The sequence below is a fragment of the Dermacentor albipictus genome, chromosome 2 (assembly GCF_038994185.2).
Source record: "Dermacentor albipictus isolate Rhodes 1998 colony chromosome 2, USDA_Dalb.pri_finalv2, whole genome shotgun sequence".
Classification (NCBI taxonomy): Eukaryota; Metazoa; Arthropoda; class Arachnida; order Ixodida; family Ixodidae; genus Dermacentor; species Dermacentor albipictus.
Window position 1 is genome coordinate 72826859 of NC_091822.1, and position 27679 is coordinate 72854537.

The 27679-nt window shown below is 49.1% G+C and overlaps 1 protein-coding gene across 2 annotated transcripts in view; it reads right to left on the reverse strand.

The window, feature by feature from the left end:
• The window catches only part of LOC135908261 (astacin-like metalloprotease toxin 1), a 97874-nt gene extending 76840 nt beyond the window's left edge, over nucleotides 1-21034 (reverse strand). For both annotated transcript variants that reach the window (XM_065440034.1, XM_065440033.1), the window contains exons 1-2: nucleotides 20909-21034; nucleotides 11845-11915 (exon numbers count right to left, since the gene is read on the reverse strand). In XM_065440034.1, the coding sequence (XP_065296106.1) occupies nucleotides 11845-11915; nucleotides 20909-21017 (180 nt within the window). In that variant the 5' untranslated portion in view covers nucleotides 21018-21034. The remainder of the gene's footprint in view (nucleotides 1-11844; nucleotides 11916-20908) is intronic.
• Nucleotides 21035-27679: the final 6645 nt, after the last annotated feature.

Sequence of the window (27679 nt, forward strand, 5' to 3'; positions counted from 1 at the left end):
GGAATAAAATCGACGCCCTGATACGCCGAGCTTACAAGGCGGCGCTCGGACTATTCGAGTGTACGAGCACTAACAAGCTCCTGAGCCTGGGGATACACAATACCCTCGACGAAATTGCGGAAGCGCAACGGACCGCCGAGCTGGAGCGGCTCTCTATGACCGAAGCCGGCAGGCGCATACTTCAATACTTGGGCTTCACGCCCGGAGCGAAAGCGGCGAGTAGCGAAGTTTCTGTCCCGGACGGAAACCGGCGCCGGATTCGGGTGGACCTCATCCCGAGAAACATGAACCCGGAGTACAACAAGGAGAGAAGAGCGGCGAAGGCCAAGGCCCTCATCGACTTTCACGCCAAGGACGAGCACGCAAGGTTCGTGGATGCGGCAGAATACCAGGGAGACTGCGCGGCGTTCGTAGCTACCGTCATCGAGGCGTCGTCCGGCGCGACGAGGGCAGCGGCGAGCTTACGGGTCCGCAAGGCGTGTCAGGCGGAGGAGGTGGCCATTGCCCTGGCCATTGCCGACCCCGGGTGCCAGACGGTGTTGTGCGATTCCCGAAGTGCAGTGCGGAATTATGCAAAGGGCAAAGTGTGTGATGAGGCTGTGCACGTTCTGTGCTCGGCTGACCTGCAACGACAGAATCGGTGTGTTAGAATCAAGTGGTTCCCGGCGCACGCGGGCAACGATGCGTCCGAGAACCACGATAACCACAACGAGACGGCACACGCAGTGGTGCGAGCACTAACCAACCGCGCCGCTGCAACCGACCGTCCAACGTGGTGTAGTGCCAAGGACCGCATGACGACGTTCAACGAACTTACCCAGTTCCACCGCCTGGCTCGAAGGACTTTCTCACCCCCGCACCCGGGGCTGAGCCGAGCGGAGGCGGTGCTGTTCAGACAATTGCAAACTGGTTCTTTACCCACCCCAGTATTAATGACTCATCTATACCCTAAATTATATGTGAGTGATGTGTGCCGCGTGTGCAAGCGGGAGAGGGCCACCCTGACGCACATCCTATGGGATTGCACCAAGTTCCCCAATGAGGCTTCGACAAGTACAACGATTCCTCCGTGACTCGCGGCTGCGGCGGAATGCTACGACCACGAAAGCCAAACCTGGGCCGTCCAGCAGGTCTCGGCGGCTCTTGAAAGACAAAGGCCGAGCGAAACCAACGGAACGTTGCCCCACAGGGCGACCAACCGCGGGAGTAACACGCGCTGGAGTTGAGTAGAGACCACCCGCTGAGAAGACGTCAGGGCCCGCGTCACGGCGCCATTTAGTCATGGTGTCGTTCTGTAGGCGACTACATGAAGTTGTCTCTCTCTCTCTTGATGTCAATTAGAATATCGTCTATACTCGTTTGCTCTCTGATACAAACCGTTCTCTTTCTGTCTCTTAACGTTATGTCTTGCAATTTGCGTTCCATCGCTCCTTACGCGGTCCTTAACTTGTTCTCAAGCTTCTTTGTCAGTCTCCACGTCTCTGCCCCATATGTCAGCACCGGTAAAATGCACTGATCCTACACCTTCCTTTTCAATGATAATGGCAATCTTCCAGTCAGGAGCTGACAATGTCTGCCGTATGCGATCCGAACCATTTTTACTCTTCAATTAATTTTCTTCTCATGATCAAGGTTCCCTGTGATCTATTGACCTAGGTAAGCGTACTCCTTCACAGACTCTGGAGGCTGCCTGGCGATCCTGAATTCTTTCTTGTTCTCTTACCCGGTCATTATTCATTATCTTAACTTCTGCATATTGCTACGGAACAATATGTGCGATCATGGAAAGGCGAGCAGCGCGAAGACGACGACGACGATGAGAAGCTAGCGCGGGCTGTTGCCTCTTGGCCAAGCGCAGCGTGTTTTTTTGTAAATATACTTGTACATAGCTTTTCGTCTGCGCCTTCCTACGTAACATATCTGGTGGAGGCGGACGTTCCCTGTACCTCGTCACGGAGCTTCGCAGTGGACGGTACGTCGAGCCTTCCTTCATAGCTCCCGGCGACCGACAACCAGACTCCCTCGGCTCCAACACCTGCTGTCACTTCGACGACCTACATCACTCTCCCCGCTCCCCGTGATCCTGACGTATTCTCGGGCAAAGATAGGGAAGACGTCGATGAGTGGATCAGCCTGTAAGAACACGTCAGCCGCAATAACCGGTGGGACCCTACTATTATGCATGCCAACGTAGTCTTTTACCTCGGTGGCACACCTAGAGTTTGGTATCGCACGCACGAAGATGAGCTCACCAGTTGGGATTCACTTAAGACACAGCTTCGGGACTTGTTCGGCAACCCCTACGGTCACCAACTTGCCGCGCAGAAGGCGCTTTCCGGCCGTGTGCAGACGTCCACAGAGCCCTATGTCACGTACATTCAGGATGTCTTCGCTCTGTGCCGCAAAGCTGACACCCACATGACTGAGTCAGACAAGGTTGCCCACATCCTCAAAGGCATTGCCGATGACGCCTTCAACTTGCTCGTTTGCAACAACGTAGCGACTGTGTATGCTGGTATAAAAGAGTGCCGCCGCCTAGAACTCGCTAAAAGCCGACGTATTGACCAGCAGCTTGCCCGTCTGCCCAGCACCCCGGCGACATCTTCCTGTGCCGACACTCCTCTTCCCAATAACACTACCGCTGTTACCAGGATCGTTCAGCGTGAGATCGACGCCGCCTATCCGGCTGCCTTCGACTGCAGTCCCACCAACACATCTGCAGTCACGGTCTCACTAATCCAGGCAGTTGTCCGCCAAGAGTTCGCAAACATGGGTCGTCACACCATCTGCTCGGCCCATCGTCCTGATACCCGCCCGGCTTCTTCGGTTCCGCCCCATCCCGCACCTTCTTACCCACCACGTTTCCGCAACCCATCTGAATGGAGCACTGCTGACGACAAGCCCATTTGTTTCCACTGCCATTGAATCGGGCACATTTCTCGGCACTGTCGCAGTCCCTGGAGTTCCCCGACCCGGTCTACTTATACCGTCTACTCTCGCCCCCCAGGTGGTCCTTCTCGTCCCTATGCCGCACGCTCCGATAACGCCGCCGCTGATTCTCCTGCATCGAACCGCTCCTATTCTCGTTCGCCTTCGCCCCAACAACGACAATCTCGCTCTCCCCAGCCCCGTCGTTCCTATAAGCCGACTCCCTTCGGACGCCGCTCCCAGCCGGAAATCTAGACGATGCAGCGCCTCGAGGTGACGCTGCATTGCTCCCTACGCTGCCAAATCCTCTACTGACGTTTCCCACTCATCTGAACCTTCTTGACGTGCAAGTCGACGGTGTTTCTGTGTCTCTACTCATAGACACTGGGGCGCATTTGTCCGTAATGAGCGCTGACCTTCGTAACCGGCTCAAGAAAATTATCACGCCCGCCACGACGCCTGGTGTCCGTGTCGCCAATGGCGGAACATACCCCGTAATTGGTATGTGTACCGCCCGCGTCTCCTTTGCCGATCGTTCAACAATCGTGCTATTCACAGTCATCGCCCACTGTCCCCATGACATCATCCTCGGCTTAGACTTCCTCTCCGCACATTCTGCTCTCATCGATTGTTCCGCCAGTAATCTCCGCCTTGACCTGCCTGTTCTGGATCCCACTGAACCACACCCCAGTCGCCTCAGTTCCGTCGACTTCGTTCGCTTGCCACCTTCAGCACTGGCCTACGTTGACCTAGTGTCTTCCCCACCAGTCCTCGACGGTCACTACGTCGCGGCTCCTATGCAAGACGTCCTCCTTACGCACGGGATCACAGTACCTCATACAGATTTATCTATCACGGCGAATTGCGTCTGCCTGCCAGTGGTCAACTTTGGCTTGACGACACAAGTGCTGCCACGCGGGATGTCTCTGGCCCAGCTTTGTTCATTCGAGGATCACTCAGTAGCATCCATTGCAGTAGTCGACACTTCATCCGATGCTCCTCTACCATCGCAGTCGGCAAATTGTACCATCGTTGACTTACAGAAAATGATTGCGCCCGACTTGCCGTCCGAGCACGCTCGTGAACTCTACCGCGTTCTGTTTTCCTACCATGATATTTTCGACTTTAACGATCGTCCTTTGGCCCAAACTACAGCTGTCAAACGTCGCATTAATACCGGCGATGCCCCTCCTATTCATCGCCGCCCGTATCTAGTGTCACCAGCTGAGCGTCAAGTTATTCACGCAGAAGTTCGCAAAATGCTTGTCAAGAACATTATTGAACCATATTATAGTCTATGGGCGTCACTTGTTGTACTGGTAAAAAAGAAGGATGGCTCATGGCGCTTTTGCGTGGACTATCGGCACCCTATCAGAGTTACCAAAAAGGAAGTGTATCCCCTACCTCGGATTGATGATGCCCTTGACTGCCTCCATGGTGCTCGCTATTTCTCCTCTGTTGACCTTCGCTCCGACTGCTGGCAGATTTCCGTGGACGATCTCGACCGCGAGAAGACTGCTTTTGTAACACCCGACGGTCTTTATCAATTCAAAGTGATGCCATTCGGTCCATGTAACGCTCCTGCCACTTTTGAACACATGATCGACTCCCTTCTTCGCGGTTTCAAATGGTCCACGTGCCTGTGCTACTTGGATGACGTTATCATATTCTCCCCAACGTTCGCTACGCACCTCGAGCGCCTCTCAGCAGTCCTGGACGTTTTTCATCGAGCCGGTCTCCAACTCAACGCATCGAGTGTCAATTCGGCCGTCGCCAGATTACCGTCCTTGGGCATCTCGTTGACGCGAATGGAGTGCAACCGGACCCAGGCAAGATCCATGCTGTTGCGCACTTCCCTGTTCCGAAGTGTGTCAAGGATGTGCGCAGCTTCATCGGCCTTTATTCGTACTTCCGCCGTTTCGTGAGAAATTTCGCCGCCATAGCACGACCACTAACCGAGCTTTTGAAAAAAGACGCCCCTTTCCAGTGGGGCGATAACGAGGCCTCTGCATTCGCACATCTAATCGACATTCTCAGAACGCCTCCCGTTCTGGCCCATTTCGATCCTTCTGCGCCTACCGAAGTCCGTACTGATGCCAGCGGTCACGGCATTGGCGCAGTACTGGCACAACGCCAGCATGGCCACGACCGTGTTATCGCTTACGCCAGCAGGCTCCTCTCACCCGCGGAGCGCAACTATTCCATCACTGAGCGTGAGTGTCTGGCCCTAGTTTGGGCGGTTGCGAAATTCCGCCCATACTTATATGGCCAACCCTTTTCCGTTGTCACAGACCATCACGCGCTTTGCTGGTTATGCTCACTGAAAGATCCTACTGGAAGACTTGGTCGCTGGGCCTTACGCCTCCAAGAATATTCGTATACTGTCACCTATAAATCTGGCCCTCTACACAAGGACGCTGACTGCCTGTCTCGCTACACGGTCGACGAGCCTGACGACGCCAACACTAGTAGCGCCAACGACATTTTCTCTGTGTCTGCCTTCGCTAACTTCGCCGTTTGAGCAGTACCGAGACCTATCGCTGCGAGCACTTATCGAGCGTCTGCGCTCAACACCTACCGACGCATCCGTTCGCCGATATGTCCTCCAGGACGGCATTCTGTATCGAAGGAACTTCCTCCCTGACGGCTCTGATCTTCTTCTTGTCGTGCCAAAACGGCTACGACAGACTGTGCTCTTTGAGATGCACGACTCAGCCAATGCAGGACATTTTAGGGTAACTCGCCGCTTCTACTGGCCTGGTCTCGCTCGCTCCTTTCGACGCTACGTTGCTGCCTGTGATCCCTGCCAGTGTCGGAAAACAGCTCAGGTGCTACCTGCCGGTCATCTCCAGCCGATCATGGTCCCTGTAGAACCGTTCTTTTGTGTTGGATTAGACCTGCTCGGTCCCTTTCCCAGGTCATGCTCTGGGAACAAATGGGTAGCCGTCGCGACTGATTACGCCACCGGATACGCTATCACTCGGGCTCTCCCTACCAGTTGCGCCACTGACGTCGCGGACTTTCTCGTGCGTGACATTATCTTGCTTCATGGCGCCCCGCGACAACTGCTTACTGACCGTGGTCGAAACTTCCTCTCGAAAGTTATCGCGGACATTGTGCGTTCCTGCTCCATTCAACACAAACTGACTACCTCATACCATCCTCAAACCAATGGCCTGACAGAGCGGTTAAACCGTACTCTTACCGATATGCTGTCCAAGTACGTTTCCAAAGACCACGACGACTGGGACAATGCCCTTCCTTATGTAACATTTGCGTACAATTCTTCCCGGCACGGCACCGCCGGATTTTTTTTTTCATTTTATCTACTGTACGGTCGCGAATCTACCTTTCCCCTAGACACGGCACTTCCTCCTCCTGCTGCGATCTCAACAAGCGAGTATGCGCGCGACGCCATCGCCCTCGCCAACCATGCATGCCAGCTTGCCCGTGCTCGACTGACGACCTCACAAGCCACTCAGCAGTGTCATTACAACCGCCATCGTGACGTACAGTTTTCGCCTGGTGCGCTCGTGCTCCTGTGGTCGCCCTCCTGTCACGTCGGACTTTCAGAGAAGCTACTTTCGCGATACACAGGGCCCTACCGTGGGCTGCGCCAGGTGACGCCTGTGACTTACGAAATTCCTCCTGTGGGTTCAACCTCGTCCTCCCTTCTGCCATCAAGTGATGTCGTGCATGTTAGTAGGCTCAAGCCCTACTACACTGCTTCCGAGTCCGATCTTTAGTCGCTCCGGTACGGCGCTTTTGCAGCCGGGGGTAGTGCTACGGAACAATATGTGCGATGATGGAAAGGCGAGCAGTGCGAAGACAACGACGACGATGAGAAGCTAGCGCGGGCTGTTGCCTCTTGGCCAAGCGCAGCGTATTTTCTTGTAAATATACTTGCACATAGATTTTCGTCTGCGTCTTCCTACGTAACAATATTGTTACGAATGATGTTTATTTACAGGGTGAAACGAGGTCCGAGAGGAAGCTCCAGGCACAGCCGGCTCAGAGTACCCCAAAATCACGCGCGCACGCTGTACTTCTTTCTCTGCCTCAGTCGCGCAGTGCTGCGACATTTTCCCCAGGGCAGACGAAGATCGCTGAGCGAGTTAAAGGGACCTGTGATGGCACTGCTTGAGTCTGGCCACGTGAACAACTTGCGTCGCACGTGAACGTCAATTACTTGCCGTCACTTTGGCGACGGCCTAGTTCACATCACTCAAACGGCTGAGTATAACGAATGGTCCGGTGTAAGTGGCGAGAAACTTGCGGTACAATCCTGTTTGCGAACAAGTGTCCACAACCAAACATATTCCCCGGGAGTAAAGGTGACCGGGATATGCCGTGCATCATAGCGAATCTCGCTGTTGCCTTGTAAAGACAACGTCCTAAAATGGGCCAGTCGACATGCTTCCTCAGCTCGACACAGTTTGGGCGATCGAAGTATCTTGGCACGATAAAGGTAGAATAGTGTCCAGAAAGCTCTGCGGAGTGCATGCGTACAGCAAAGAAAACGGCGCATATCCAGTAACTTCGTAATTGGCACTATTGTACGCGTACGTTACAAAAGGTAAGACGGCGTCCCAATTCTTTTGGCCAGCAGCGACATACATTGATAATATGTTGGCAAGTGTTCGATTCGTCCACTCCGTGAGGCCATTGGTTTGCACATGGTAAGGAGTGGAATCACGACACGCAGAACCACAAAGCAGTAAAATTTATTCACCCACGTTGGCGGTGAATTGCCCCACACGGTCACTGATGACAACCCGGGAAGCGCCATGACGGAGTATGACGTCATGCAACAAAAATAAGCAGACATCTGTTGCAGTGGCAGATGGAAGTGCAGCCGTTTCCGTGTAGCGAGTAAGGTAATCTACGCATGCTATAATCCAGCGGTAGCCAGCTGACGTCTTTGGAAGGGGGCCAAGCAAGCCGATGCCGATTTTTCAAAGGGTAACGTCGGTGGCCTAACTGGTTGCAAATAGCCTGCTGGAGCCGTCGTTGTTTGCTTGCGGTGCTGGCAAATTGTACAGCTGGCGACATACTCTTTCGTTGTTTTCCACAGCTTGGACCAGAAAAATCTCTGTCGAAGTCGGTGTAGTGTGAGCGCAAAGCCAAAGAGCCCGGACGTGATATCGTCATGCATGGAACGAAGGATAGCAGGGCGCAGGTTTTTGGGCACACCTAGAAGCAATCGAGCACCATCAGCCGAGTAATTTTTTTGTACAGCAAACCATTACGAAAAGTGAACGGTATTGTTCCTGCTGGCTCACATGCAGCTGCCCGTAGGGATTTCAAGGTAAGGTCGCAACGTTGCTCGCTCTCTAAAGTACTCAGGTCTGGAAAGTCGGAAGAGATGTAAACTAGGTAGTCATACAATTCATCATGCTCGGCTTTAGTGTGCGGCTAAGGGAGACGGCATAGGCAATCAGCATCGGCGTGACAACGTCCGCTCTTGTAATTAATGGAAAAGCTGTACTCTTGAAGGCCCAAAGCCCAGCGGGCTAACCGGCCAGACGGGTCATGCAGCCCAACGAGCCAACAGAATGAATGATGGTCAGTCACTATCGTGAACGCGCGGCCATGTAGGACTAACATCTGAATGGCGAAGACGACTGCTAGACACCCGAGTTCAGTTGCGGTGTAGTTTCCGCTTCTTTAAATGTCCGAATAGCGTAGGCAATGACGTTCTGATGACCAGCGCAGAGCTGAACAAGCACAGCGCCAACACCCACATCGCTGGCGGCAGTATGCAGCTCAGTTGACGCCTCCGGATCAAAATGCCGCAGAACCGGTCCAGAAGTCAACAAAAATTTCAGCTGCTGAAACGCCGATTCGCAATCAGCAGTCCACAAGTATGGGGTGTCTTTGTGAAGGAGAGACGTGAGGGGAGAAGCAAGCTGTTCGAAATTCTTTGTAAAGCACCGGAAATGTGCCGTTTTTGTCGACCAGAAAGCTTAGTACGAAGGCTTGACGCTCACCGAAATAACATTTCTTCGAGTTTAAAATAGAGCCAGCTTGCTGGATACAGTCAAGAACGATCGACAGGCGCTGATTGTGCTCCTGAAATGTCCGGCCGTAGATAATGACGTCGTCTAAATAGCACATGCAAATTCCCCATTTGAGTCCGCGGAGCACGGTATCCATAAATCGCTCGAATGTCGCTGGAGCGTTGCATAAGCCAAAGGGCATAACATTGAACTCAAAGAGACCGTCACGTGTCCCGAAGGCTCTCTCCTCCTTGTCTGAGGGGTGCATGACAATTTGCCGATATCCTGAAGATATCAACAGAAGAGAAGTAGGATGCGGAGTGGAGGCAGTCGACGGCGTCATCTATTCGTGGTAGGGGGTACGCGTCTTTCCTTGTTACGGTGTTTAGGCGGTGATAGACCATACAGAATCTCCACGAGTTGTCTTTTTTCTTGACTAGGATCACAGGAGCAGACCAAGGGCTACATGATTCCTGGATCACTCCTTTCTGTAACATTTATTCCACCTACTCGGCGATGATTTTCTCTCTGAAGGTGAAACGCGATAGGGCTTCCGACGAATTGGCGTTGCTTGCCCTGTATAGAGGCGGTGTTGCATACGAGACGCCGGTGGCATATGGGACGCTCGTTGGCCATGAGCAAAATCAAACACCGTGGCGTAGCGAGCGATCATTCCTTCAAGGAGACACTGCTCACTAGAAAACTGCGACCTGTTAATCATACGCTTAAAGTCAGCAGAATTATCATGGTTGGAATCGGGGTTGGATTTTTTTTTTTCGGCAGTTGACATTTCGACCGTTCCGACGCTGACAATGGCTTGTTTATCAAAACTTGCCAGTTTAAGTCCTAGCGGCAATGTTATAGATTGGGTTGAAACGTTCACTGTCCGCAAACGAGTACAACCATCAGTGGTGACAATGACGGAGTGAGGGACTATTGCATTTTTCTTGAGCGCATTCTTATAATTGGGCTCGCCTAAACAAGAACCTGTACGAGGGCGAGAAGTATTGACAGGTACAAACATTGCAGTCTCATTGGTCAAACACGCATCTTGCAACACGGAGACACTGGTGTTATCTGTTATCGAGAGGTACTGGAATCGGTACCCAGCACCTCCACCAAAGATGTTGCGAATGACGTTTATTTACAGGGTGAAACGAGGTCCGAGAGGAAGCTACAGGCCAGGCCCAGCCACCGCAGAGTACCCCGACATCATGCGCGCACACTTTACTTCTTTCTCTGCCTCAGTCGCGCATTGCTGCGACCATATTAAACTTCAGCCCCACTCTTGCACTCTCTCTGTTAAGGTCCTCAGTCATTTGTTGTAACTCGATTGCAGTGTTGCTCAACAGAACAATGTCATCAGCAAACCGCAGAGTGCTTAGATATTCGCCGTCGATCCTTGCTCCTAAGCTTTCCCAGTTTAATAGCTTGAATACTTCTTCCAAGCACGCAATGAATAGCATTGTAGATATTGTGTTTTGCTCCCGTAAAGGCCCAGCGTACTTTATAAAGCACACTATCGTAAAGTTTCAGAAAATAAAGCACCACTCATAAAACTTTCACAACGTATTTACAGTGCGAAAATTAGTCTAACACGAAAAATCAACGAAATGTAAACGTTGATACAGGCACGCGTCTGTTATCGTTAAATATGTCGTGTCATCTTCGTGGCCTCCCTATCAGACGGTGTCAGCATATTTTAGTTCCACACTAAAGCTGTCGTAGCGCCTCCTGGTCAGCGCTGGTTCCCTACAGCACACGGTCAGTGTCAGTTTAAGATTTGTTGTGTCGTTCGCTGTTTGTCTAATCAATTGCTATCGTATTTTTTATCCTATGTGCATGAGATGTTTTGTGTACCACTGTGAACAAACGCCTTTGTTCCTATTTTTGGTGCCCTGAGCTTCTGCTTCAGCGACCCACTGAATAAACGAAACTCTACCACACCCGAATGCAACCCCCGAACGCCGACAGAGGGCTGGTGCTTCTGTAAACCTGATAGATTTGAGGAGGGGCTTCTCACCGAGGATCGTTCGAGAATGCAGGCGTAAATTCATTTCACACTATCTTCTTACTTTTCATTCAACACATACACAATTTTTCTAGCGTTTTATCAATTTCAGTTTTTCAAACATTTGGCATTTCCACGAATGAGGGACGAGGAAATGAAAGCGATAGCAAGGCTTAGCGTTGCGCTGAAGCTCCTTGGATGCGGTTTTAAGAATACGCCAAGGCGACGCGTTGGCGTAGCAAACTCATCGAAGCAATTCCTGCTGCTCTGCTGGAAGAGGTGCCCTGACAGTGGTTGGACATGTCACAACGCTGGCATCATTGGGATCCCCACCACCAGCGTTGCAGGCACCGCAACACAATTAGGTGCATGAAATGAGAGGGAAGATCGGAGCTCGCAGTGCGCTGTTCATTCCGCTCGGACCACTGCATACCACTGCTCAGCAGGAACACTCTCAGCGAGGCGTGGTAGGCAGAACGTTGCCTTGGCTCTCCTGCGCAGTCGATTGATCGTAGAATGGGGGTACGTCCCTTTAGCTTCCTCGTTGTTGCAGCCAAACACACCGCGCGCCTATAGTGTCTCTGTTGCCTGGCACAGCATGTCACAGCCTGTTGCCTGTCGCCGATGCCTGTCACAGCATGATAACGGCGGTGCCAGCGGCAAATGCCCCTCGGGCGTGCGAATAATTGCTCTCGCTTGCCGTAAAATCAAGGCAATGTGCTTTGCTGCATCGTTTCTAGAAGACCATGCCGCACAGCTTGTTAGCCTTCAAACTTCTTTTTGTAAGCGGTCATTATGCGTAATGGAAATGGGTTTACTTCAAGGGAACTTTAGTTGCCCGTCTGTTACAGGTATAGATCCGGCACGGCGTGGAATGCTGCAGAAGAAGCAGAAGAAAATACCCACTTGCAAGGAGCGGCCTTCGGGCGAAGCATTCTCCCCTTCAATGTGTCCGGCTCTTTCCACTGCCCACTCAACTAAAGAAAAAAGAAAAAATAACATGAAGTACGTGAGTGTTCACAAAACAAGCATTTCATCACATCGACGTCGCCGTTTTAGCAATCTCGTCGCTAGATTTAAGCACTTGTTGGTCTGCCTTCCTACCGGCACCTTTTTTGTTTTTTCGTGATGTGACCGAATTATTTCTTCACTTTCTAGAATGGCGCTTTAATCCTCATTCAAAAACTACAAGAAGGCCACCATGAATCACGACGAAGGTGCTACCTGACCACGATGAAGAAACGGTACGGTTAGCACTTTTTAGACGCTATCCGCTGTCGTTAAAAGCGCTGAGGGAAATAGGTTTCACGTGTCCCTCTACGTAGCGGTTTTCTTTTTTGTTTGTTTGTTTTCGTTCTTTATAAAAACAATTAAAATGGGTGCCAATGGCGCGGATGCTCCAGTCGCACCAAATACGTTCAGTTGGTACCCATTCTAAATGCAGCAGTTTAGTAAATTACTAATGCGTATGCCATTAAATTTTTAGAGCACAGGAGGTGAATGTAGGGCCACAATAACTGTGTATGAAGGTGTCGCCGTATTGAGGCGGATCTCGTATGAAGGTGTCTCAGTGTATGAAGGTGTCTCAGTTTTCAGGCGGATCTAGGAATGACCACGTAGTATTTGACTTGCACGAAGTTGCGGAAATTATAATTCAATTGAAATTCTTATTTAAGTTTAGTCAGCACTTTAGTGATGTTGGAGGGTGCAGACAAAAAGCTATAAAGTATGTTGTTATATACAGTGTCAAAATATTTATTTCATTTAAATAATTCACAGAGATCCAGTCCGACTCCTGCACCGAAATCGCGTCTTCATCTTTTTCGACAGCTAGCTCACTTTGTAGTCCTCAGCTTCTACATAGGCGACAGACCAACAAAACCGCTAACTGCTATGCACGTGGCAGTACCCTCCTCCTAGAAAGCATCGTCCCGATGCTTCAAATGCGACAAAGGCAAATGAACATACAAAGCCCACACACTGTAACACTGAGGAAGTTTCTGAAGAGGAAAGGATCACTCAAGCGGGAGAAGGCGAATGAAAATGAAGATGACCTAGCCAGCGTGAGTGGTACGTTTTAATCCTAGAAGCATGCACAATGTCCGTCTGTTGCACACAGCGGGATTGCCGAGTCGTGTCTTCAAGAAAGATAACTTCATAGTTGACCTCGTTGAGGCAGCGCAGGACTATGTAGGGACTAAAGTAGCGGTGCAGTAACTTTTCCGACCAACCGCGTTGGCGAAAAGGGCCCACGCCCTAGCATGATCACCGGTTTGGTTCATAACCTCGCCATGTAGAACGTTATACATCTCGGAGTCTATATATTGTTGATGCTAAATTCCCTAGCGTGCAAGCTTGCCAGGTGCGTCTGCGAGCAGGGGAAATTCATCCGCGTTACTGATAATATCGTATTGCTGGGTAGTAGCATAGTATGGTGGTAGCCTCATGGCCGTGGAGCAACCGGAAAGGAGTGCACCGAGAAGTGTCTCGAACATCAGCCTTGTATACGAATGGTAACATAAGGCAAAACACCGTCCCAGTTCTTGAGGTCGCTGTCGACATACATGGAAAGATTATGAACAATTTCTTGTTTAACCTCTCCTTAAGGCCATTGGTCTGAGGATGGTCTGCAGTGGCTCGACGATTGGCTATTCCACTACGCGTCATGAAGTCTTGCACCACCTGGGTTGTGAAAGGCGTAACACAATCTGTTATGACTATTGCTGCTGCACCGTTTAGGAGAACGAAGTTGAGGATGAAAAAGTGCGCGACATCACCGGCAATGGCTCGTTGAAGGGATCCAGTTTCGCAGTATCGCGTCAAATGACCAGTCGCAACCAGAATCCAGCGGCTGGCAGTAAAGAACTGAGGGAATGGCCCGAGTACGTCCATACCGATTTGTTGAAATGGCTGTGGTAGCCATGTAAAAAGGTTGATAAAACCGGCTAGGGGCTGAGTTGCAACCTTTCGGCGCTGGCAGTCACGGCACGTTTTCACGTAATGCTTGACTTCCTGGGCGAGCTTAGGCCACTAGTATTCTTGACGAATACGGACCAACGTACTCGCGAATTCCAAATGGTCTGAAGAGGGCACATCATGGCAATCGGACAGAATATCTGCTCACAGCGCGATTGGATCGACAAGGAGATGTCCACTCGCTGATGGGTAGGAATTCTTTTTTGTACAACACATTGCTGCGGAGACAGAACGAAGGTGGTGAACACGTGAATGTTCGTAGTGGACGCAAGCTTCACACTTCACCGTAGTCGATAGGTTGGCCGAGTTCTAAATTGTACCAATGTTGCCGAGCCACGTCGGACATATTGAAAGCCCAAAAGAAGTGGCTGTCGTCATCTGTATGACTTCACACCCTTGCGACTAGAGCGCGTCAAAGACAGTCAGCATCAACGCGCCTGCGTAAAGACTTAAAGACGATTGTTACGTAGAATTCTTGAATGAAGGCTCCACCTAGCCAGACGCCCTAAAGGGCTTTTGACACTTCCTAGCCAAGAAAGGGCGTGATGGCCGGTAACCACTCTAAAGGGCAAGCCGTAGAGACAGGGCCGGAATATAGCTATCACCCAGACGACAGCCAAGCATTCTTTTTTCAGTGGTAGAGCAGTCCGTTTCTTCAGAAGTTAAAGTGTGGCTAGCGTAAGCTGTAGCATGTTCAAAATTCACCTTTCCACTGCACGAGGACTGCGTGAAGGTCGATGTTGCTAGCGTCGATGCCCAGATTGTCCAGATGTCCAGTGAGGGCAGTGTCTGGGCCGCTGACGCTCGGAGAAGGCGTCTCTCTGCTCCGAAGCCAAAGATCACTGGATATCCTCCTTTTGTAAAACGACTAAGGTGTTCCGCGATTTGGGGAAAATTCTCCACAAAGCGTCTGTGGCCTACGCAGAGGCCCAAGAATCGGTGCACATTGCGATTGTAGACTAGTGGTGAAAATTCAGCAGCTGCCATACTCTTTTCTGCATCTGGCCGAGCACCATCGTGACTGATAATATCGCATAGGGACTTTAGCTCCTGATAACCAACATAACATTTCTGGAGTTATAATGGTAAGCCTGCTGAGCTAATTCCAAGGAATACGGTATGAAGAAGCTGCAGATCTTGCTCAAACGTCCAAAAATAAAAACAACGGTGTTGTCTAAATAAACGAGACATGATTGCCACTTAAAACCTGAAAGCACGGTGTTCATTATCCTTGGAAAGGTCGCGCGAGCTGAGAATAATCCCAAGGGCAGCACCCTAAGTTCGTACAGGCTGTCAGGAGTTACCAACGCAGTCTTTTCGCAATGATGTTCATGATCTTCGCATAGGCTCTTACTGTGTGGGTGAAAGCTCAGAATTTATTTCGAATGTTCCGACAACCGCGGCTTCACTCTTGACCGATGTGGAGCACTCAGCAAGCGTAGAACATTTTGAATCCCCGCTATCTTCTAAGTGAGCAATGGCCGTTCGTTTTGCGGGGTGTTGGTAATCGCCTCTGAGGTTCGTAACTAAAGGCTCAGTCATCCTGCCATTCAGTTGAATAATTTCGAAGAACTGCTGAGCCAACAGCACCCATAGCTTTCCTTCAGCGATGGCGCTACCGTCATGGTCGCAGTCGCCTTCAAGAGTTGCGAACACACTAGTTCGCGGCGCGAGAGTTACATTGTTATTAACACGCAGTGCTCTCTTGAGCATGTTACTATGTTGCAGTACGGAGTTGTAGTTAACTAAGGGGAAATGAGACATCCACTCAATCGTAGCAATTGTTAGAAATAAACCAATACGGGTCCCTCGAAAGAAAAACCTCGCAATTGAAGTACGCCCTGGTGCGGGACTAAACCCCGGGACCACCGTCTTTCCGGGCCAGCCACTCTACCATCTCAGCTAACCAGGCGGCTAGCAGATGGCAGGGTGAAGTCGAACTTGCCAAACACTCAAAGCAAAGGCAAGAGTTTGAGGTAATGGTTATGCTGAAACCCGCAAGGTGGAGAGAAGTAATTAATCAAGAAAAAACGAGACATCCATCCAATCATTGCAATTCCTACAAAGGAAACACATACGGGTTCCTCGAAAGAAAAGACTCGCAGTTGAAAATTTGTCGCGGTCAAGCACTCGAGCCCAGGATCACTGCCTTTTTTCAGGGCAGCCGCTCTGCCATTTGAGCTAACCAGCGGCTAGCAGATGGCAGGGCGATGTGAAGCTTGTCAGCAACTTAAAGTAACGGCTAAAGTTTGACGTAATAGGTCCGCGGAAACCCGCAAGGTGGAGAGAAGTAATCCATTAGGGGAAAATGAGACATCCACCCAAACTTAGCTAAGTTCTACAAAGGAAACCCAAGCGGGCTTCTTGGAAGAAAAGCTTCGCAGTTAAAGATCAATTCATCCTGCTTCGGGATTTGAACCCCAGACCCATATGAGTTTTGAAGAACACGTATGGATTTCCTTTATAGCAATTACTACGATTGGGTGGATGTCTGATTGTCACTTAATTAATTACTTCACCCCGCCTTGTAGGTTTCCACAGAACTTTTACACCAGAGTTGTAGTTGTCGGAAAACGCTGTAAGCATATCGCGAATATCGGTAACAGCTCAGAGGTCGCGAAGAAAATCCATGCCAAGGATGACATTCCCGAAGCAGCCATGCAATACGATCAAGGAGGCAACGTACCTTGACGGACGAATTTTGAGTCAGGCTGCGCATCTTCTACTCGGAGTCAAGCGATGACCGCATCTTGTCCTGAGGCTTCACCCATGTCATGGTGACGTGATATTTCTCAGTTTAGCGTCTAGTTCAACACGCCTAACTCAATAATCGCCGCCTGTGTCCACGAAGGCAGTAACCGCACAGCTATGGATATGAATGGGTATGTCAGCGCAAGCACTTTTATTATCGACGGCATGCGGTTTTCAAAGGAAATCTTCGGGAGGCGGCTGGCGTGTAGGGGGACGAAGACATTGTACAGTTCATTCAACAGCAGCCTTACCCGCGGAAGTCGCTGCTCCTAGATCTCGCGGCTTGGGCTTGGAGACCTAGTGGATCTACCCCCAACGCCATAAGCGAACGCCTAGTTTTTGCCAGGTCACGCAGAGTGTCGAGGAGACGGAGAACTGGACTGACGCCATGGAAGAGTTGGGGACTGGTGGCTCGCCAAGTACTTGGCAATAGCACGCTCACCATGCCGCGGTAGACGTGCGTCTAAGCCGAACCCAATAAGGCCATCTGCCAGTATGTTCGCTTTCGATATAAATGACCTGCTTTATTGCATTGGCGGCTGAAGGTTGCCGGGGGCGCACCACAGATTGCACTTCCGCACGTTGAGACTTGGGCTTCCGAAAGGAATAAGGCTCGAGAAGTGCTCTGTCGTCTGTTGCATGGATGGAGCCAACTGCCGGCATAGGAGTTCTTAAGGTTTCGGCGCATCTCAGAAGAGGGACTGCGGCTGGCGGCGCGACCAGGGGTTGTACCAGCTGTTTCACCTCTTCGAGAACTAAATCGCTTAGAGCAGTGATGTGGAGTTGAGGAGACACAGCATCAATTCGCACCTCCTCACATACAATACTGCGCATGAGTTGCTAGGGCGTGCGTACTGCGACGACCGCTGCCGTACCATACTCTCCATCGGTGATGCTTCATTGAAGAATTCGGCTGCGGCACGCAGCAAGTCGCACACTATACCTGCAAACAACTGCGCTTGCCTCACATCAACAAACGTATTTGTTTTCTGCGGTCATTCCGGGATCAACTCGTCGGAACAACCATGGCATGACCGCAATGAACGTGGTGACACTCACTTTGTATATATGCATATATATATACAGTGAAAGCTCGTTAATTCGAACTTCAATAATTCGAATTTATGGATAATTCGAACTGTACGATTTGGTCCGGCCAAGCTCCACAGAAGTCTATGTATAAAGAAGTCCGTTAATTCGAACGCGAGAAGGTTCCCTCACTGATAATTCGAACAACGCTCGCCTGCCACACGGCCAGAGAAACGCGCCTACTGCCTACACACAAGGCTGTATTGCCTACGAAGCGGAGAGAATGGCGAGAGAAGGCAAAATCGGAAAAAAATCTAACCGGCGCAGGGTCAGCCAGAAGGCAGCGGCGGCTGCCGCCTTTCCGTTCTACGTAACCTCCGAGACTTCTTGTCCATTGCGAATCTCGGAGGCTTTAAGAAACTTGTACAGCTGCTAATGCTGTGCGGAGATGGCACGGCAAGCGCCAAAACACAGCGAATTAAGTTACGTCGCAGCTGCGCTTGCAATCAAGAACCAACGAATCAGGGCCTTCGTCTGTTGTGCACCTCTGTTTTCAGCTTAGAAGGCATCGGCTGTCGCGATTCATTGTGATGGTGTTAGGCCTCGGCTAACGTTCGTTTCGGTGGACATCGGTGGTGTGGCACAGTCGGACCCAGAGCTTCGACTTGAAGATGGCGTGTACCCACGGCACAGGCCATCACTTTCTAACACGCCAAATTTATGACATGCCCTACTGCTTCCAAATAGCAGTGTACTGTTGCTCTCCTTCACTTTCGTTAGTTCGAACTTTCGTTAATTCGAACTGAAGCGGCTTCCCCTTGCGGTTCGAATTAACGAGCTTTTACTGTATATCTGTGTGTGTGTGTGTGTGTGTGTGTGCGTGTGTGTGTGTGTGTGTGTGTGTGTGTGTGTGTGTGTGTGTGTGTGTGTGTGTGTGTGTGTGTGTGTGTGTGTGTGTGTGTGTGTGTGTGTGTGTGTGTGTGTGTGTGTGTGTGTGTGTGTGTGTGTGTGTGTGTGTGTCGCGCGCGCATAGCACTTGGCTGTTTTGTGGATGTACCGCTTATGGGGAAGCGGAGGACGACGTAGTGAGCTGGGTGTCAACGATGACGACGACGCGCTCTCTGTACAACTGTTGGACTGCATCTCTCTGATTCCTTTACATTAAATTAATCGTTCTTGTTACATATTTATTAAGACGTATGTTGGAGGTGTTGGGTAAGCTGTAACATGCACTGCGACCAACAGGAAACTCTCAGTATCGATCGCGACACCCTCGACGCTGACCTTCGGCACAGTTGGGGACAAGTAGGTCTGCCATCAGAAGTGGACCCTCTCTGAGTCCATTTAAGAAAAATGACGGCTAGTCAGGCTGGCCAACGACTAGCCAGGCTGGCCAGACCACCATAACGCCTGCTTCATGAATTTTCAACACGCTACGAACCCGAAGGTCATTTCATGGTGACGCTTTCCAGGATATTTGGGAGTGGCTGGACTACTACGGCTGTTCTCTTCCTAGACTGTTAAACAGTATTTCAGTTTTCTGCAGATTAATTTTTAGACCCACCTTTCTGATTTGCCTCTCCAGGTCAGTGAGCATGCATTGCAATTGGTCCCCTGAGTTACTAAGCAAGGCAATATCATCAGCGAATCGCAAGTTAACAAGGTATCCTCCACTAACAATTATCCCCCATTCTTTCCTCTCCACGTCTCTGAATACCTCCTGTAAACACGCTTTGAATAGTGTGAGTAGCACTGGAGAGATCGTGAAACCAAATATTAATACATCACACTTCTGATTTATAATATATATATATATATATATATATATATATATATATATATATATATATATATATATATATATATATATATATATATATATATATATATATATATATATATATATATATATATATATATTACAAGTCAGAAGTGTGATGATACCAAATTTGCTTTCATAAGTGCTCCGCAAACGCGTCCTCACCTAAGAGTTATACGAGTGACGAAGTAGGCGTGCCCTGACGTGCTGGCGAAGTTTGCGTCCTAAGTTAGCGTGCCGAGCTACGAAATATGGGGCCGAACGCAGGCTTTGACGTTCGCATATCGCCTCACATTGAAAACTGTCTTCCAATATGTCTGCACAATTTTTCCCGCCCTTTACAGCGAAGGTTGGTATGAGCTGGCGATAATGATGACCTTGCGCTAGGTCGGCCAATGACGAAGAACAAATAGGAAAGAAAGGTGAAGGAAATGTTAAATATCACTTCTCCTCGTTCCAAATCACCGTGATGAAGAAAAAGCTGCGAAATTAATTCTCTTGATGAAAGAGAAAGTTTCATGAACGACATTCTTGCAAATATTTAGATGAGCGTCACAATAAACCCAAAAATCATATGCATGTCAACGCGCAACCACAACAGCCAGCAGAAAACTGCTCCGAAATGTCCATATCTGTATTCGGAAAATTCTGTAACTATCGCAATTATTTACCTGCATTAGATGTTATATGAATAAATGTTTCATGTACATTACGTTCTGTGTGTAGCCCCCCCTCCTCCATCCCAACCAAACTTTAACGGCTATTTAGCGCTGTAGCTGCCTAATAAATAAAAACAAAGAATATATGCAGTAGGCGTGAGCAGAGGTTGTGACTGAGCTTCTACCAGATTTACCTCTGCTTAAAGTAGTGCGAATGGAGGGGGGGAGGTAGTTCTGACCACATGAATGACTCTCTGCTATAATCACATATAATCAATGCTACGTTCAATATATTAGGGAAGCTCATTCGTAAGTTGTCATTTGCTTGTGAGAATGTCATGCCTTGAGTAACGTTTCTTGATTGTAAAATTGAATTCATTTGCATGGTACTTCGATGGATGCGAATGGAGCAATGAATTTTTTTTTAGCATGTGCCATTTTCCTTTTCTCTTCTATCCACAGATATGCGCGAAAAGTATATCTGAACGCACTATAGCAGCCTGCGGCCTTGAGGTGCGCTCGTGGATGAAGCCTTGTTTCGTATCCTTCTTCGCAGACGATTGGAAAACTTGAATAGCAGGATTTCTTTCGTGTAAGATATTTGTTGTTAATTCTAGCTCAATACACTGCGCCTTTCTTTCGATAGGTGTGTTGCACTACACGCAAAGGCACAACCGGTGCAACAAAAGAATTTGACGAAGAAACTATTGTCTAAAGCTTCACAAGTAGTGCATACCTTCGAGCAACGTTCGATCTTCAACATCAGCAGTGGGAGAGCCTAGTGGGATGGGTCCTCCTGACGCCAGCAGAACGACCGCAAAGATTGACATTGTTGCGAGACTCATTGAAGCGAAAATCAGCAGCAGCAGTCGCGGCATTTTCCCTAATGGCTCCCTACGGCGAAACAGCAGAGAGCCGAAAGGTTTTCTTAAGAAGAATGCAGCGCCTTGTCAAAGAATGTGTTTTTATAGAAAAAGCGCACGGACTTGTTCTCGGGGCTTTATCGGCAATCTGTCAGAACGTTCCCCACATGTCTGACTGAAATTATCCCAGGTCAAAATATGCAACGTGCGTCGTGCTGCGAATAATCTGGAGTGCAGCTGGTCGTTCCTGCGGCTCTGCCTATTATGTTTTCAGAGCAGCATAGGACGTTACTATTTTTAAACGATAGTCACGGGGTTAGCTTAGTAACCTTGATAATAAATGGACGCTTAGCAACATTCAAACCGATGGTAATGAGAAAACGCTTGCGACAGAACAAATTATGATAAACCAACCCCGCTTGCTATTCTAGAATGCGTTCTGCATGCATTTGGTGGTGGTAATATGTTGAACTGGGTGTTATCAACTCTTCCTCAGCAGTTGGCAACCACATGCAGCGTCTCAACAACGCCCTTTCAAAGCGCGAGCTATCCCGAAGGAACATTTGAGAGCGCTTTCCTTACCACCGGGACCACCGGTATCACCTCGGTGTTTTCACTAGTATGTTAGAGTGCGCAGCGTCCGGAATCGGCCGGCAATATCTGTTAGACAAGGACAAGATATCGCGGTAATTCCTCATTTTAGCTAAATGAGTTAAAAAGATGCATCGTGCTACATGTCAAAATTTTCTATAAAGTGAGCCTGCTCTTCATCAGAAATGGTTTCTTGACAACACTACACCTTTAAAATTCACGTATCAATGGGTACATTTCGATAGGCTTACCGAAGCTCTTATGCCTAGGCCTGTTCTAGACGACGTCAGTTCTAGACGAACTGACGTCGTCCCGAAGAAACGTCCCCTCGAGGACCACCACATGCGTGGGTCCTCATACCCTGATGACGTATGACTGAAACCAGAGGCGGTCGCAGACGCTACACCCTGAAACAAATTCGTATTCGAGAGGGTGATATTGAAAGTACACCTGTGCGTCCCGCAAGTGCACAGTTCTCCCATCGCTGCCGCTTGTCAACAGCCGGCATGTTAGCGGCTGTTTCCTTGGCGTGCCGCTGTTCGTCCGTGCGTGCTCTCTCTTGTTGCCCGGCTACATGGCCGCGCGTATGTCGCCGCACCTCCTACGTCGCCGCTTCGGTACGCGTAGCACACCTCTGTTGTCTCTGCACAGTATTTGCAATTTTACCCTCCCCTTCCGCTTGATTCTTTCGAGGGCCCATTGTTGTATCTCTGCGTTGAAGCCCACGAGCAACTGGTGGTGCAGATAGCGCAACCAAGCCTCGTCTATTTCTGCGCGCACACCAGTATCGGCGATTGGAGAGAACTAGAGAAAGGAAAAGAGCGATTGTGAAGACGATGATGATAGTGATCGAAAGAAAGGAAAGGCGCTTGATTCCGCCATTGTGAAGGGGAAGAGGCGCAAGAAGAAGCGCCAAGCGAGTAGAGGCGTGAGAGAGGGCACTTGGGAGAGCGCGCGCATGCGCGTTGAGCAAGGAGAAACCGATCACCGAGCCAATAGCGGAGAGAGCGAACGCGTGGGGGTGGGTGCGCATAGGCCTCGAACTGTATGACCTCAGACGGCCTCGCATTTTACCCTGGCCCCTACTAGCAACAAAAACCAATTCGTCGCATTTAGCATTGTGTGACTTGCTTACTTGATGACACCGAGAGATAAAAGCTCCTGTGTACCCCTGAAATTTTTCTTCATTCTTTTCTAATCACTCGCCACCCACAGGCGTACTATGGGTGCTATAGCATAACACTAGCGAAATCTGTTGTTGTTCTAGTTCTGTCGCTTTTCTCCGCGATTGGTCCAACATATTTTGGCCCAACCTCACATCGCCTGTCTGTCGCAGGATGCCACTAAAGCCTCGATCACTCCTCATCTGCTATGAGGGGCACGCAGCAAATATTCATGCTTAGGTGGAACAAAAGAAACATAATTATTTTCACTTGTGCGCCTTTCTCGCCATTAGCCATCCGCTATTGGTCAAAATATATCGGACTTAACCCACTTCAATTTTCCTTCACTGGAAAGCAGATGGAAGGCAGAAAACCGCGAGAGTTTACCACGTCGGACTGTCGTGTACGCACTCATTGATGTATCGAACAACACGGAGCGGAATTCAATAAGGTACCTTATGAACAACCTTTGACGTAAAAAAAAAAACTCGCAGTTTTGCCCGAAAGACAAAGCACCGACTGCGATAGGAAATTAATAGATGGCTATACGAAGTAAGGATAGTTGTTTTATCTGCCGTATGAGTTTGTAAACATTCGTTAACTAAACTAACAATGATGTTATGTGTAAGCGCGACTTAACGAGGACGTAGAAAGAAACACACGCAGACAGCGCTGTCACTTTGTGCCTGATCCTTTCTACGTGATCGTTCAGTCCCGCTTTCAAGTTCTATCATAGATGCAAACCAAGAAGCCCGCCAACTTGTTTAAATTACCAAGCAAGGTGTCACGTGCACAGAGGTAAACATGAACAGTTCTCGCTCGATGAGTGCTGAACCTCGCTGTGAAAATCCTGGAGTGGGGTATCACGACAGCACAAGGCGATCGAATTGACCTTCGTGCATCTCTTGCTTCAACGCGAAGGATACGTCCAAAGCACAGCGCATACGATGCTGCCTGCACTACGCGCACTCTTTAAACATGGCAGATCGCATTGAAGATGGGGCCGGCGCGGGCACGCAGTTCGGCCCCTTTGGGCGCGTCGCAAATCGCTCTCAAGATACGCCACCGGCGTCCGCACTAGCGAGCCGTAAGCAATCGCTGGAGAAGAAGCCCTTTCCCTCGCCTGACCCCCATGCCTAGGGCGCGACCGCAGAGGGTACGCTTCCGGCCTCCCTTCCTAGCTCGCACACGTGAGATTGAGCCGGCGACTTCGCATGCTCTCATTCGCACATACAGCACGGCGCGGTGACGATTTTATAGCCCATGGAAATACGCTTGAATACGCCTGAATTACGCCGGAAATACGCCTGAATTGTCCATATAGTTGCTGCCGCAGCAAAAGTCGCAGTTTCACCCGAAAGGCGAGACATCGATTGCGATAGCAAATTAGTATACAGCTATGTGAAGTAAGGAGAGTGGTTTTATGGGCCGTGTAAACTTGGAAACACTCGCTTACTAACTGAATCAACCAGCATGGTGTCAGCGTGCACAAGCATACATGAGTACGTCACACTCGATGAGCGCGGAAAATCAGTCTCAAAACACTGGTGTGAGAAAGGGCGGCAGCAGCAGTGAGCGAAGCTACCTTGCCGTCTCTCGCTTCAAAGCAAGAGCGGCGAGTACACAGCGCGCCCAAAGGTATGAGCCGTCTGCAGATTCCTTTCAAGATACGGCGAGCGCTGCCGGGCGCGGCCATGCAAGCTGCGCATTGTTGGCAGAGTCAAAGCAGCCCCCCACCTGACATTCGTGCTTCCTCCCCGCTTTCTTCCAATATGGCACGCGAGATTCAGCCACTATAGTTATTTCTTCTTGCGCTCGGCTGACTCTGTACACGTCGCAGATGGTTTTCAAGACAACGGCCCAGGCGGGGCGCGCCGCCTCAAGTAAAACACGCCCCTCCACCTCCCCCCTCCAACCCACGGCGGACTTTCTCGCAGATGACCTTCAAGCTGCAGCAGTCCGAGCGGGCGCGCGGGCCTCGCGGAGGTGAACACACCCCTCCACCCCCTTCCCCCTAGTATAGTGCACTAGAATACGTCTATAGTCGGATACAACTTTAGAAAAAAGGGGAGGCCCCGCCCAGATGACCGAAGCGGCGAAGTCACCGGCCGTCCGGCGCATGACGTCGGTCCAGAGTGCGCCTCCATTGGTGGATGCTCGTGTGCTTCGCCTCGGAGGAGTAAACGCCCCCTTTTTTCTAAAGTTGTATCCGACTATAGTACACTCTACCAGGAGCTTTGTGCGTGAGGGCAAACGGCGCGCTTCCTATCTTTCATGTCTGAGGTTGAGCCGCGAGCGCCGGCTCACCATCGCAAGCTTTTACTCGTACATACGGCGCGCCGCGACGATTTTATCGCACTTGTACTTTATGCGGAACCTCATGGCGATGGCGACGCCCACAGCAGAAATGCGCCTGGAATGTCCATATATATACTGTCACAATAAAAATCTTCAATAAAAATAAATCAGTCAATAAAAATCTATGCAAATAAAAACAGTACATTAGCTCATTCTATATTATCGTTCAACCAAGGTCGAATGACCTTCTTAACGTCTTTTAATCCGGTAATTCTCGGGAGCGTTCGTATTTTATTGAAATAATAAGGAACGTAGTAGATGCGGCTTCTTTTGCCATAAGGTGGCACAGGCCGTACTTTAATGTTGCAGATTTTAAAGGAGCTGTGAGAAATGATTGTATATTATGTCAAAGATAAATTGCTTGTGTACTGGTAGCATGTCAAAATATTCCATACTGTCTCTGGCTGACTTATCATGATAGTTGGTTCCGCAGGAGAGATTGGTTGCAATCCTGTGGACTATGTGGATTAGTGTGTTTAATTTATATAAAAATGCGGTTCCGTAAATTGTTATCCCGTATCGTAATATGGACTCTTGCAATCCGTTATGTACCATTTTTCTAACCAATACATAACAAATAGATCGTAGAGCATATATATAAACACACACAAGGCGTAAACGTTTGGCTAACTCTGCAATATGTAAATTTCACGACAGTGTTTCGTCAAATATGATACCAAGATATTTAAAATTGGATTTAAGTTCCAAAGGTGGCCATGAACAGCACGTACAGTTCCTCGCAGGAAGTTATATATTTGATAATGTTCTCAACACATTATATGGGCTATGATAACAAAGTAAGCAGGTTTTTGTAGTATTAGTAAAGATCTTCTTAGTGTTTAACCATTCTATCAAAAGATGTACATCCTGTTGCATCCTGTCGGAGGCTTCTTCATACGTTTCACTTGGTATCGCCAGGGCAGTATCACCCGCGTATAAAAAAAGTTGTGAGTTCAATGGAAGACAGGTCATATCATTGGCGTAAATATTAAACAACAAGGGTCCTAAAATTCATCCCTGAGGAACACCTGTAGAAACGTTCAAAATGGAGCTGTATAATCCGCCAAGTTGGACAGATTGGGCTCGATCAGCAAAATAACTTTTAAAGAACGACATGTAGGGACCTCTGAAACCAATATTGTCAAGTTTATCTAATAATAGATTGTGATTGATAGTATCAAAGGCTTTTTGCCAATAAATAAAAAGTGTTAGGAGACTGTTCATTGTAACAATGGACAATAGCCATCGTAACACAGCAACCTGGCTAAAAAGCATCCAGAATACCCAAGCGGTCGTTCTAAGTAAATTTGATTTCATCGATGCAAGATCTACCAGACACGAAACTTCAATCGCACGTATGAGAGAGAATGTAATTGACACTCAAGGACCGGTGAAAGAGATTAGTAATGTGGTCTTGGAGCAAGCAGTCGTAGATAAATATCTCCTACATAAAGCAAAAAAAAAAGCTCCGAGAAAGCTGTAGATTTAGAGAACCGGAGCCGTAAAGAAAACGTTTTTCTTTTCCACGGTGTTGAGGACAATGATAAGTCTGAAACATCGAACAAGTCGGAGCATCTAATTAAAGCTATATATAAATGTAATTTGGGTATTGAGTTGAAATCTGTTGAAAGGACACGCCGTCTTTGATGTTACAAGACTGAAGCAATACTGCTAATTATTGTACCTCTTTCGTGGTTCAACAAAAAACAAATGGTCCTGTCGAACGCCATGAAGTTTAAACAGACACTCAGTTGAAACGCGCGCTATCAGGAATAAACTGTGGGAATATGCAAAAGTTAAAAGGGCCGATAAAGAAAACGTTCAACTCAGTTTTGATATGCTTATCGTAAATAGTAGAACTTTTCAGTAGGATAAGGAAAAAAGTAGGTTGCCCCACTTTCGAATTTGCTTTCTTGGTTAGCTGGAGGAATATAATGACTAAAGCAGAAGAGCTTCTCGGTTTGATAGAGTCAATAAAGGTAGATATTGTAATTGGCGATGAATCTTGGCTCAACCCGACAATTATTGATGGCAAAGTGTTTCAGCGATAATACGTTGTCTACAGCAAAGATGGGGCTCAACTCGGTGGGGACGTTTTTGTACTTGTTCACTCAACCTTACGCTCTTGCGCCCTGAATATCAGGCATGACGCTATGAGAGCAGTCTGGTGTTAAAGTGTGCTACCTAATTTACTAGGTTTGTTGTTGGGGCGCTTTCTCGTCCGCCGTACTCTGATTCGGGCGAACTGTGGCCCATGTATGAAGTTGTCTATGAGGTGTTTGGCGAAGTCATGCTGATCGGTGCTCATTTGAATCTGCCAAATCTGTACTCGCGTCAAAAACATTCTGACATGGATACTCGTTGCACCCCGAACACTGAAATGAAAAAAGGTCGTAGACCATTTAGCCTATTACAGTACGTAAACGAACCAACACGCGGAGGCAATATTCCCAATATGCTGTTTTCAAGCACACCTAACCTAATTAGTTCAAAAGAAAGCCCAGTTGGGCGAGTTGATGCGGTAAGGTATTC